The 13300-nt window shown below is 35.9% G+C and overlaps 1 protein-coding gene across 1 annotated transcript in view; it reads left to right on the top strand.

Annotated features, from left to right (window-relative positions):
• The window catches only part of LOC150107669 (uncharacterized), a 226910-nt gene that overhangs the window by 54395 nt on the left and 159215 nt on the right, over window positions 1–13300 (top strand). The window contains exon 4 of the mRNA XM_090392164.1: window positions 917–1007. Within this exon, the coding sequence (XP_090248290.1) occupies window positions 917–1007 (91 nt within the window). The remainder of the gene's footprint in view (window positions 1–916; window positions 1008–13300) is intronic.

Raw genomic sequence — 13300 nt, 5'->3', positions numbered from 1 at the left:
ATTTTTCAAAGTAATTACTCCATACTTCAAGGATATTTTTTTCTTTAGTTTTCATGTCACCTTTCTTCTCTAATTCCTTTTACAGCACTCTTTCCTCCATTTCTGAGCTTCTTTAAGAACCTCTAGAATATCTTGCCACCTTCTTGATATTTATTTTCTATGTTCTTGCCAAAGTCTTCCCATGAATTTTCTCTGTATTTTTTAAGAATACAAGCTGAGTTAATTGCAAAGAACTTTCAATATACTTTTATCTTTTCCTTGACTGCTTCTTTAACTTTCTGAGTTCACCATGAAGTTATGATTTTTCTATCCTTATAGACAACCTTACCACATGCCTCTCTGGCTGAATCAGTGTTTTCTTCAGGGTTTGTCACTGAATCTATGAGGTTTAGTTCTTGTTTTCAAATTTTTTTTTCTTTCTTGATTGATGCTTGTGTATTTGAGTTCACACTTCCCATCCGAAAGGTGCTCAATTTTGTTTTAAAATTTTCTTACATGTTCTTCTTTTCAACATCAAGTTCACTTTTATCCTGCTCAAAACTAAATAGTGATCACTTCCTATTTCAAATCTTCTGTATACTCTTCTGTTTTTGAATCAGTATAAGAATATCAACGTTAGCAAAATTGCAAACTAGGTATCTCATTCAGTCTGTTCTCAACCTTGGAAAATTAATATTTACTGTTAAATACCATATAGCAACAGATAAATTTTTCAATGAGGTTTGTCAAATGACCTTCACATTCAGTTTTATGTAAAGAAACCTCTAAAATGAATTGCCTAATGTGACATTAAATACCTTTTTATTGAATTGTTTCTTGAACCATTTATCTTATTAAAAAGTATCAGTTGATAACAGCTACTATGTATAGGAATATACATGAATTTGAATATATATATAAAGTTATTTTATTTAAGAGAGGAGCATGATGCCAGAGTTGCACTGGAACTTCAAGAAAGACTTCAACAAGAAACAGAGAAACAAAAGCATATTGAGCAAGAAGATGAGGTATTTACATTTCTAACTTATATTATAAGGCTAATTTTGAAATCTTTTCATTTGGCAGGTTAGTCTGATATTTTATTACTGTGTGTTTGAGTTTGATATTTTAAATTGATCTTACTAGATACCTTCATTTAGGAAACCATTGAAATTCATTAATATCATTCATTGAAAAATTAGCAGGCTGCTTTAACCGTCCTATCATCCCTGATGTGTTTACACATTTAAAACATGGATGTGAAGGGCCGTTGAAATTGCATTCAGATATCTGTGAGAGGCTGGAAAAATTTTGTCTTGGCTCACCAATCTGGCCATATATCTCACTTGTCAGATGTTATCCTTAGTGTACTCTACCATGGTCACGTAATATATCATAGTCAAATGTTTATTCCTAAATCTGGTCAATTTATAAGCTTTTGTTATTGCTATGGCTAATTTTTCCCCTGTATACTTATCAGTGTTGAAGCAAGTGTGTTAACTATTATGTATTAGTGTGCTTATCAGTCTGTGAAGAAAAAATTTCACCCATTATACACAGTCTTGTTATAAATAATACTGTTCCTTTAGTTGCACTGTGCACAGCCAATATTTGTGAGTTTAGAAAGTTGTCTAGCATATATGGATTAACATTCAGTGGGAAGATTATGAGAATTGTGTAGCTGTAATTGCACTTCACAAAGTTGGAATGCAGTCACCTGTATTTTCGACACGCTAAAAAACTCAGAATCAATAGAATGTTTTGTGCATTGAACTATTAACTGTTATAATGATACAGAAGACGTATTTGACCACCGAAGAACAGATTGACCATGCTGCATTAGGATGCAATAGCTTGTGAGGGCTATGAAGGCATGCCTCCACCATAATCTTGTGAGCATGCAGAAAGTGATGTCGCGAGAGAGATGAACACTTCACAGAGAACTATGTCATGTGTACTAACCGATAACCAATCATTGTTCTCACCCCCAAGATCTTATGCAGCACAAGGTGATGAAATCAAATGCACTTCTCCAGTGGTATGCAAACATCAGATACAGAGCCCTTCACAGATGAGAAGATTTTCATTGAAGAGTTGTTTAACCACAAAACAATCGGGTATATGGAATGGATTGTCACACAACAGATGCCATGGCACCCAGGATTCAGAGGTCATTGCCCCATGTCAGTGATGGTTTGGTGGGGGTAATGTATCAGGGAGTATCCAAGTTGCATTTTTGCAAGAAAAGGGGGTCAAGCCTCCAGCATAGTGTATCAGGATGCTGTGCTGGAATTGGTATGGCTCTTGAACAATACCTTGTTTCATGTTAGGCATGAAAACAGGACTCAGCCCCTGCACACATGGTGAGGACCACGCAATAGTGGTTGGAGGTGAATGTGCCCACTACATATCACCATCTGAATGGCTGTCTGGAAGTCCCAATATGAGTAAATTGTGGTCGGAGCGTGAGAGAGTAGCCTGCAAGAAATGATATCCCAGTATCATCAGGCCTGAAGGTGGATTTGGAGCATTTCTGTTGGATGTTGTGCATGCTGCCATCGATATGTGGCCTCAGAGACTTTGGGCTTGCATGAAGGCAAAAGGGGAGAAATTTTGAACATTGAGTGCTGCTATATGAACGTTATATATGTGGTTTATATGTGCTGAAAGCTGCAAATGATTTACTAATAGATTAAAGGTTTATGCACTGTTCATGCTGTAACAGTATTTATGGGCAGGCTAGATAAGACTATTATTATTTTATTACTACCATTTTTCACATTTTTGCTCATAACACTTAAATCTTGAATGCTTTTATGGGAAAAAAAGCAAATGATTTCTTCTCTGCCATTATAAGGAAATATTGGAAAAGAACTCAATAAAATAAAATTCTTAAGACTACATATATATTAGTGCATTTGTAAATTCTGATTGGTTCTGAAACATTGTTGGATGGACAAGGCCAATGATGTCACATGACAGTGACAACTCAAAAAACAGTTGATTGAAAAATATTTAGGTTTTGGGAAAATAAATATTTCTTATTCAGATTTCCAAGTTTTAATATCCACTATTAAGTGTCAAATTCTGCATATTCTGTTGCTGGAAAAGAAATAATCTTAGCACCGTCTATTGAGCATCTCTTTTAATTTCTTGTGTTGAAATTAACTAGTTACCTTGCAGTATGACTGGCCATTTTAAGATAAATGACACGTATGTATCCTAATCTTATTGGTCATATTCCATTATGACAAAATCAGCAATAATTGATACAGCAGGTATTTGTAATGACCAGCATTCCCTTATAGGTTCAATAAGTAAGGCAAACATACAAAAACTGTTTAAGACATAAACCATTAAACATTGTGTAAATGTTTAATGTAATATATAATTTACATTAAACATTACATTTAATGTTTTTTACATTAAAGTTACATAATTTATTTACATTAAATTATGTAAATAAATCTGGTTCATCAAATTCCAGACATGTACCCTCAAGGGGTGTACAGGATATGATAGTACTACATGAAAAATTTACATCATTACTGACCTCCTATCTACAATTTTCCTCCAAATCAGTCTATTACTTGTCAAGACTCCAATATTATCATTATCAGATCTTATATTTCTGTCGTCTAAGGCACAATGTACCGTATCAATCCACCTATATCTTGGTCTTCCTCTGGGTTGTTTTCCTGCCAACCTGGTAGAAAGCACTTGTTTTGCTAATTTTTCCTCGCCCATTCTGTTTAAGTGACCATACCACCTGAGATTAGCTCTGCTAACGCATTCCTGGATGCCGACAATGTCAAGTTCTTTCCTAATATCCTCGTTTTTAATATGATATTGTGATTGATGCCATCTGTTCACGCCTTTAATCTTTCTCAGAACTCTCATATCTGCGGTCTCTAGTCTTTGGTCAAGTGTTTTACTTCTGACCCAGCTCTCAGATTCATAAGTTAAAACTGGTTTGAACACTGTCTTGTATACAGCTAATTTAGTGTTCCAACTAATTTCTCTCTTATTTCATATGAATTTATTCTATTAACTTCCTACCATACCAGCTTTGTTGATTCTGTTGTCTATTTCCATATTTAATTTGCCATCTTCACTAAAAATCGTGCCTAAGTAGCTGAAATGTTTTACTTGTTCCACAGGTTCTCCATTCACAACACATTTGACATTTTCAATGATTCTGCCTATTTTTATTGTCTTTGTCTTTTTATTGCTGACCTTCATACCATATCTATTACAGCAGCTATTCAATTTAGTCAGGGAATCTTGCAAACTTGTAGCAGATTTATTTAGAAGTATAACATCGTCTGCATAAAACAAAGAGCTGACATTAACATCTCCAATTCTGATATCATGTTTAATACCACTTCATAATGTGATCCATATAGATAATGAATAACAGAGGGGATAATGTACATCCTTGTCTCACACCAGATTTAACATTAAACCATCTTCTTGTACATCTTTCAATTCTAACTGCTGACTTACAACTCAAATACAGACTAAGTATTGCCTGATATAATGTCCCATTGACACCATATAACTGTAGCGTATTGAATAGCATCTCTCTTGGCACCTTGTCATATGCCTTTTCCAGATCGACAAAACTTAAATACAGATCTTTGTTATATTCCCATGCTTTCTCGACTATTTGTCGTAAAGTGAAGATCTGATCTTGACAGCCTCTATTTGACCTGAATCCAGCTTGTTCTTCACCAAGCTTTTCTTCCACAATTCTTCTGAACCTTTTCTCAAGTATACTTGCATAGATCTTGCCAGGAACACTCAGTAGGGAAATACCTCTGTAATTTTCATTCAGTTTTATTTCCCTTTTTATATATGGGCACTATTAGAGCTCTACTCCAATCATTGGGAATTCGTCCCTCTGTCCAGGCTTTCTGAACTATGCAGTACAGCCACTGTAAGACTTTTATACCACTATACTTCAGCATTTCTGGTCGAATATCATCTGCTCCTGCTGCCTTTCCACATTTCAAGCCTTTGATGACTTTTTCTACTTCAAGTATGGATATGTATTCCTGACTGTATGCCTGTTGAGTTTTTTACCACTGTGTTATCACTGCTTGTTTTATTTAGCAATTTTTCAAAGTAATTACTCCATACTTCAAGGATATCTTTTTCTCCTGTTTTCATGTCACCTTTATTATCTCTAACTCCTTTTACAGCACTCTTTCCTCCATTTCTAAGCTTCTTCAACAATCTCCAGAATATCTTACCACCTTCTTGATATTTATTTTCTATGTTCTTGCCAAAGTCCTCCCATGACTTTTGTTTAGCTAGTTTTACACGGTGTTTCGATTTCTTACATTTTTATTTCTGTATTCTCTAAGAGCAAAAGCTGATTTATTTGCCGGAAACTTTTGATATGATTTCTTCTTTTCCTTCACTACCTCTTTAACTTCCTATGTCCACATGGAGTCCTGATTTTTCTATCCTTGCAGACAACCTCACCACGTGCCTCTCTGGCTGAATCAGTTCAGGGTTTTCTTCAAGGGTTGCCACTGAATTTCCAAGGTTTGGTTCCTGTTTTCAAACGCTTTCATTTTTTCTTCAATAATCTTTGTGTATTTTAATCTACAGTTCACATCTGAGAGCTGCTGAACTTTTATTCGCTTTAAAACTTTCTTACATGTTATTCTTTTCGATATGAAATTCAATTTTATCCTGCTCAAGACTAAATAGTGATCACTTCCAATTTCAAATCCTCTGTTCACTCTGGTGTCCTTCACCAGGGAGAAAACATCACTATCAAAAATAACATAATCAGTGAGACTTTTCTTATTCCTCGCCTCTTCTCTCCATGTGAATTTGTGCACATTTTTATGTTGGAACATGGTGTTAGTAATAACCAGTCCATGTCCTGAGCAGAAATCCAACAGGTATTTGCCATTATTATTAGCTTTGCTCTTTTCTCCAAATTTTCCCAAAATATTTTTGTATGTCTGACAATCATTTTCTACTCTGCTGTTTAGATCCTCAACAAGGACCGACTTTTCCTTTTTCATTGTGGAGTTGTTTTTTCTAAAGGATCAAAAAATTCCTCCACTTCTACCTTAGTAGAACCTTCTGTGGGACTATAGGCACAAATAGTCTCATTGTCTAGTTCCCCATTCTCATATTTGCCCACATCACTCTACTTGAGACTGCCTGCCATTCAAGAAGATTAGCCTCGTATTTTGTGTTGAATACTATGGCTACTTCTTCTTTTCGTTGATTGTCATTGCCTGAATATAACATTTTGTATTTATTGCTCAGAAAGATCTCACAGTTTTTGTCTTTTTTTGTTTCAGTCATCCCTATTATATCGATCTGGTACTTATCTAATTCCTCAGCTAGCTCCATTTCTTTGCCATTCAGGCTTCTTACGTTGATAGTACTGATCTTTAACTCTGGTGATGTTGAGTTGGGGTTTATTTTCAGATTTGTTCCAGTAGCTGACTTTTCGCTGTTTGCCCTGGTTCCCTGGCGAAAACAACGGGGGCCTTGTTTAACCAGGCGATGCCCCAGCCAGCATGAAATTTTGTCATGTTGTACTAAAATTTGTATTTTGGTTTAACCAATAGAATACAATTTGTTCGGCTAAATCCCAAATTGCTGGCCCATCCTTGTTCGTTCAGTATCCAGGTAGATACCCAACTGGGTGCACCACAAGAAGGTGAGGATTGGACATTAGTTCAGAAACCCTGGTCGGTTCTCCACATTCCTTTAAAGGCTATGTAGAGGTTTCCTCTCAGTTATACAGCTTTGACCCTTAAGCACCCCGTGCAATAACATGGATACTATTATTTAAGAATAATAACATTCCATCCACACTCCATGTCAAAAAGCCACTTCTCACCATTATGCCACTTCCTTTCACAACCAACAGGGATGACCCCTTCTTGCTCCTTTCCATTATTCTACTATATGAAAGCTCATTTCCCAGTATCAATTCTGTAACTACTTGACAATTTAAATGTCTCAGTGATATCACCTCTTTATTTTCTGTCTCTGAAACTCTGCACTCAGCATGCCTTCAGTCTAACCTCATAACTGACATTCTACAGTCCTGATATCAATTTTGTTTTTTACTTCTATACCTTCTCCAAAGATGATTTAACCCCTTCAAATTCTGATGACCAGATCTAAGTATCATAATCCAGACAGATGTAATGCATTTGGGGATTTATGCAATGGAATCACCACTTTTTTTTTAATCTCTGCTGATCAATGTCATTCTCAGTAATGTAACAGTCTGTGTTACCTTCATCTTTGTGATGTTCCCTACAGTGCAAATTTTTATCAATCATTAGCCAAGGATCCTTGTCTTCTCCACATCCTCTCGTGCACTATCACTAATGGTCCTTTCCAGCTTCACATCATTTGCATACAAGTGAATATCTTCCTGCAATCTACTGACACTGTCATTGGTATAAAGGTTAAACAACAGAGGTCCCAGTATATGAACCCTGTTGGGAATCCACCTGTGACCATCTTCCTTGATGCTGCTTTTTCCCATACACAACTCTGATGTTTATCAGACAGCCAATCTCCATTCCATTTCACTAACTTGATATTTAAGTGAGACAGTGATGAAAAAGATTGAAAAATAGGAATTATTATCAATGGTATAAAATACAACAATCTTAGATATGCTGATGATACCATTCTAATAGCAGAAAACAGAAACAAATTAATCAAATTACTGCAGCTACTAATTGCAGAAGGTAAAGAATTTAGATTAGATATAAATGCAAAAAAGACCAAATTTATGAAAATCTCAAAAGAAAGCAGATCTGAGCCAGAAATATTCATATACAATATGAAAATTGAACACACAACAGAATTCAAATATTTAGGCACCTATTTTACTGCAGATGAAAAGCAAGATAAAGAAATAAAAATAAGAACAGCCATAACTAAAGATGCATTCTGGAAAAATAAAGATCTGCTCAGAAGTTCTGTGAGTATCGAGACAAAGAAAAGAATGATAAGAACATTAGTGTGGCCAATTTTCACATATGGAAGTGAGACCTGGATATTCAAGAAGAGAGTAAGACAACAGATAATGGCCTTTGAAATGTGGTGCTATAGGAGAGCTCTGAAAATCCCATGGGCAGAACATGTGACAAATACAGATGTCCTACAGAGAATGAGAAGACAGAGATCTTTATTACAGGAAATGATCAAGAGAAAGATGAGATTGGTAGGTAATGTACTGAGAGGTTCAGCAGGACAGAGGATACTAACAGTTTTAGAAGGAAAAATTATGGAAAAAAGGATCAAGAGGCAAAAAACGAAGGACACATGGCTTGAAGATATAAGGTCATGGAGAGGATCACATGGCTATACAGAAACAAAAAGGAAAGCCACCAACAGAGAGAACTGGAAGGACATGGTGCTGCACCCTCTCACTGAGGAAGCTACATGAAGAAGATATTTAAGTTGCAGTGTAGGCTTAGTTATCAGCATATCATGAGGCCAGATCTGATGACCAGATCTAAGCATCATAATCCAGATCTAGTGTGATTGGGGATTTATATAATGGAATCGGGACCTCACCCCCCTGCTAAGCGTCTCTTAGGTGGCGGATGAGGAGTGCCCAAGCGGGCAGCTCCGAATAATGAATAAGGAGCTGTGGACCTGCACTTCATAACCATCATCAGGAGAAGTGCTGTAGACCACTGTAAAGATGCCAGCAAGTAGAAGAAGAAAAAGGCCCCCAGTCCTGCATGGCTTTTTTGCAATCGCCAAGGTGGTGGTGGTGAGAAATCTGCAAGAGCAGGTGGGTGCTAAGAATCCCACAGAGGAATGTAGCCCACTATCTGGAAATTTGACTCTATTTATTGGTTTCTTCAACACTCATACTCTGTCTTCTGACTCCCATATTGATTTCCTGTTTTGAGAACTGCAAAACGTAAAGTTTGATGTCCTTGATATTTGTGAAACCCAAAGAAGCTCTGAATTAACAGAAAATGGAACAATGGCAACCAAATTTTCCTGGGAGCTGCAGATAACGCTACAAGGGCTGGAGGAGTTGGCTTCATCATAAACGAAAAGCTAACTAAAAATATTATTTCTTGAACAATCCATTCTGAACGACTAGGAACACTAAAATTAAAAATAGGAAAATCAGTAACAAGAAAAATAATTGTAGTTTATGCACCTACTTCAACAGCTGACAAAGAATAAATAGAAAACTTTTATGAACGCCTACAAGAAACATTACAGAAAAAAACAACATACACTATAGTGTGTGGGGATTGCAATGCAAAGATTGGTACAGGATCTACTGAAGAAAAATACAAAAAATTTCATCATTTGAAATGCTATTACACCCATTCAAAAGTTTATAGACCTCTATCATATCACCCCTCTTTCTCCTGTTAACCAGAGTTTGCAATTCACATACCCGCAATCTGTCCTCATAATCTAAATCCCGTAATCCGGATATAATCTCTGTAACTCTTCTTTGCACCCTTTCCACAGCTTCTTTATCCCCTTGGAACCCGGGAGACCAAATCTGCACACAGTAATTAATCCAAGTGTGGTCTTATCAAAGCCTTATAAAGAGGCAAAATGACTTCCTTATCCTTACATGTCAAGGTTCGCTTCAACGTCGCAATTATCCTCTGAGTTGTATTTGCAACTTTTGCTATGTGACCTTTGAACTTTAAATTCTTATCCATCAATACACCAAGATCCCTTGCTTCTTCAGTTTCTTGTAGCATAATCCTGCTAATATAATATGCCGCTGGAACTCTAATCATGCCAAAGTGCATAACATTACACTTACTAACATTAAACTGACAGCCATTTTCGTTTGCCCAGATTTCCAGTGTATTCAAATCATTTTGTAAATGCTGAATATCGGTAGCATTCCTGATTACCCTGCCTATCTTTGCATCATCAGCAAACATTTGCACATCGGATGATAGACGCTGCTTGATGTTGTTAATGTATAGATTGAACAATAATGGCCCAAGGACTGAACCCTTTGGTACACCACTAGTTACCTTAAATCTGGCAGATTCACACCCACTGTATACCACTTTTTGATCTGTCTGTCAACCATCCCTTGATCCAAGTCAATAGATTATATTCCAATCCCATATTCTCCAGTTTACAGTCAACAGCCTATCGTGTGGTATCCTATCAGATGCCTTAGAAAAATCCAACATTATCATAGTGTATCCATTCCCTTTATCCAAATCACCCATAACATTGTTATAAAATATGAGCAAATTGCTAAAACATGACCTTCTTTTAGTAAACCCTTTAGTTCCCTGCAGAGTATTGAATGCTTGTCTACCCATTTCTGTATGTAAGTTCTTACCAACATCTCTAAAATCTTCACTACCACACTAGAGATACTAATATGCACTTTTTATTTCAAATTAAGTATGTTAGTTAATGATTGGATATTATTATTGTTGTAGTAAAGAAATAATTAAAATAAAATTTGTCCTTGACTTTAATATAAAATTTAAAAAGTGAAAATAAACTTAACACAAAGAAAAGTAGCTCCTGTTTACTCAATATGTTACTACCATGCTACTATCATGCATTGTGTTTTAGTAATGATGTTTAAAAAATGCATTTTGTTTAATACATATCTGATGTTATATTGCTTACAGTGTCATTCTTAAAACTGAACTGTAGTGTACTGAATATTTCACTTGAATCCCATCTACAAAAGGATCTTGACTTATAATACACTAGCATTATAAATGGAGTAAGAGTTAATGTAATCAGGCTTATAGAACTAAATTTGATAAGATATATAGCCACATTCAGTTTGAGTTGTTATGAATTTTGACAATCTGAATAACTCAGTTCTGCTAATTTTCAGTTTGTTTTAGAAAAAAATTATTATGGTAAAAAAAAAATTAAAAAAAAAGCTAAGAAGTCTTAATTGTGTTAAAATACATGACAATGTGGATAAAAACTTATCCCTTTTTATTATTATGTCTGTTAAACTAACTAAATTTGCTCCTGAAACTACTGAGATTTGAAATAGTCCATAGGAAAGAATAGTATATACGTGGGCTGTTCAATAAGTAATAAGACTAATTTTGCTGTGGCGAAACCACTCATCACAATATTAATTTCTGTGGAATAAAGAAATGTTGCTGTCTGTATTAACAAAAGAGGTTGATAGATGGCGTATATATGAGCTGATGTGCCAGAGTGTCACGTGACTAAACGCAATTGCTCATCGGCGCGCCTACAAGGCGTGACCAGTCTTCGAAATGGAAGCATCCTTGGAACAGCGTTATGTGATTAAATTTTGTGTGCGTTTGCAAAAATCAGCATCAGACACTTTTAACATGATATGCGAAGCTTTCCATGATGAAGCAATGTCGAGGGCAAGTGTTTTTCGCTGGCATAAAACTTTTAAGAAAGGAAGGCAAAATGTGGAAGATCTTGAATGTTAGGGAAGACCTTCAACGTTCATCACAGAGACAATGATCAACACAGCAGCGATTATCATCAAGCACATCAAAAGGAAGCGTCCATTGCTGAAGAATGGCTTCTTATTGCACCACGATAATGCAAGGCCACATATTGCTGGTTGTGTAGTGGACGTTTTGCAGAAAAACACAGATATCCTACCACACCCTCCATACAGTCCTGATCTTGCACCGTGCGATTTCTGGCTGTTTCCTCAGCTCAAGAAACCACTAAGAGGCCACCATTTCGAAAGCAACAAAACATGTGTAGAAACTGTGGAGGCGGTTTTGAAAGAACTCTCACATGTATTTAAGAAGTAGACGCAACGTTGGGACAAATGCATCAAGCTCATGGTAGTTACTTTGAAAAAGACCATGTAAATGATGATGATTAAAGGTAATCTGTTTTCTGTATAAATATAATCTTATTACTTATTGAACAGCCTACGTATATATGGTATATATACTTTATGGTAAAAATAAAATGTTCAATCTTGATACTTAAGTATAAAGAGCTAATAAGCTTCATTTCGACAATAAAAACATTACTTAAATTTCGGGGATATTAAATCCCACATAGTTTTAAAACCGAATAAGAAACTCAAAGATTGGAATCAGAGAGTTTCTTGCCAAATATAGTAAACTATAAAGTATCGGCGAACACTTAGCGTGAGCTAATGCAAGTGACCCTAGTACGTAGTACAATACCGGACGACTCGTTGCAAAGGTGGAGAAAGTTCAGATCGCTATTCTTAGGTATTTTCCATAATGTAAAAACACATTTCCTAGGAAATGTATGTTGTTATTACATGTTATTACATTATGGAGGGAGGTCACTACCCAGACCGGTTTCAGCCTTTTTTGAAGCTTCATCAGTGAGTAGCTAGTCCTAATACTAAAGTGTATAGCGAAAAGAACTTAAAAGAACTTTTATTGCCGAAATGAAGCTTATTAGCTTTTTATACGTAAGTAACTTAATGGTTGCACCTGTTTGGAGAACTCGTTCGCAGAGTTTATAAGTTCTTTTCGCTTTACACTTCGCTATTAGGTCTAGCTACTCACTGATGAAGCCTCAAAAAAGGCTGAAACCGGTCTGGGTAGTGACCTCCCTCCATAATGTAATAACAGCATACATTTCCTAGGAAATGTGTTTTTACATTATGGAAAATACCTAAGAATAGCGATCTGAACTTCCCTCACCTTTGCAACGAGTCGTCCGGTATTGTACTACGTACTAGGGTCACTTGCATTAGCTCATGCTAAGTGTTCGCCGATACTTTATAGTTTACTATATTTGGCAAGAAACTCTCTGATTCCAATCTTTGAGTTTCTTATTCGGTTTTAAAACTATGTGGGATTTAATATCCCCTAAATTTAAGTAATGTTCAATCTTGAATTTCCTTTTTGATTATTTTTGACTTAAAAAGTTTCTGGAAGTTTTACCACTTGGTTATACTATAAATTAAAGATATCAAGAAATTATATACTTGGTTTAATCCTTATCCAAATGTATGCAAACAAAGTTTGCACCTGAAATATAATCAGGACTATGGCAACTCATATGTAGAAGCTAATGACTTTACATCACTTGCCTTAGTATCACATAAGGATATGTGCTTTGTATTATATAATCAGGACTGGGGCTTTGCCTCAGTCCTGATTATATTTCAGGTGCAAACTTTGTTTGCATCTGAACTTTGTTTGGGAAGCTTGCATCATGAGAACATCAGCCCAACAGCCAAGAAACCCAGTTTAGCCTACTAAGGCAGTGCTTCCCAACTGATGTGACACGGTACACTGGTGTGCCGTGAAAAATTTAACCGCAAAGTCCTGATTATGGGGCGATGGAA

Source organism: Typopeltis vanoorti, chromosome 4, assembly GCF_054136105.1.
Source record: "Typopeltis vanoorti isolate ZY-2024b chromosome 4, IOZ_Tvanoo_1.0, whole genome shotgun sequence".
NCBI classification, from domain to species: domain Eukaryota; kingdom Metazoa; phylum Arthropoda; class Arachnida; order Uropygi; family Thelyphonidae; genus Typopeltis; species Typopeltis vanoorti.
This window is presented reverse-complemented; position numbering and strand designations above follow the sequence as displayed.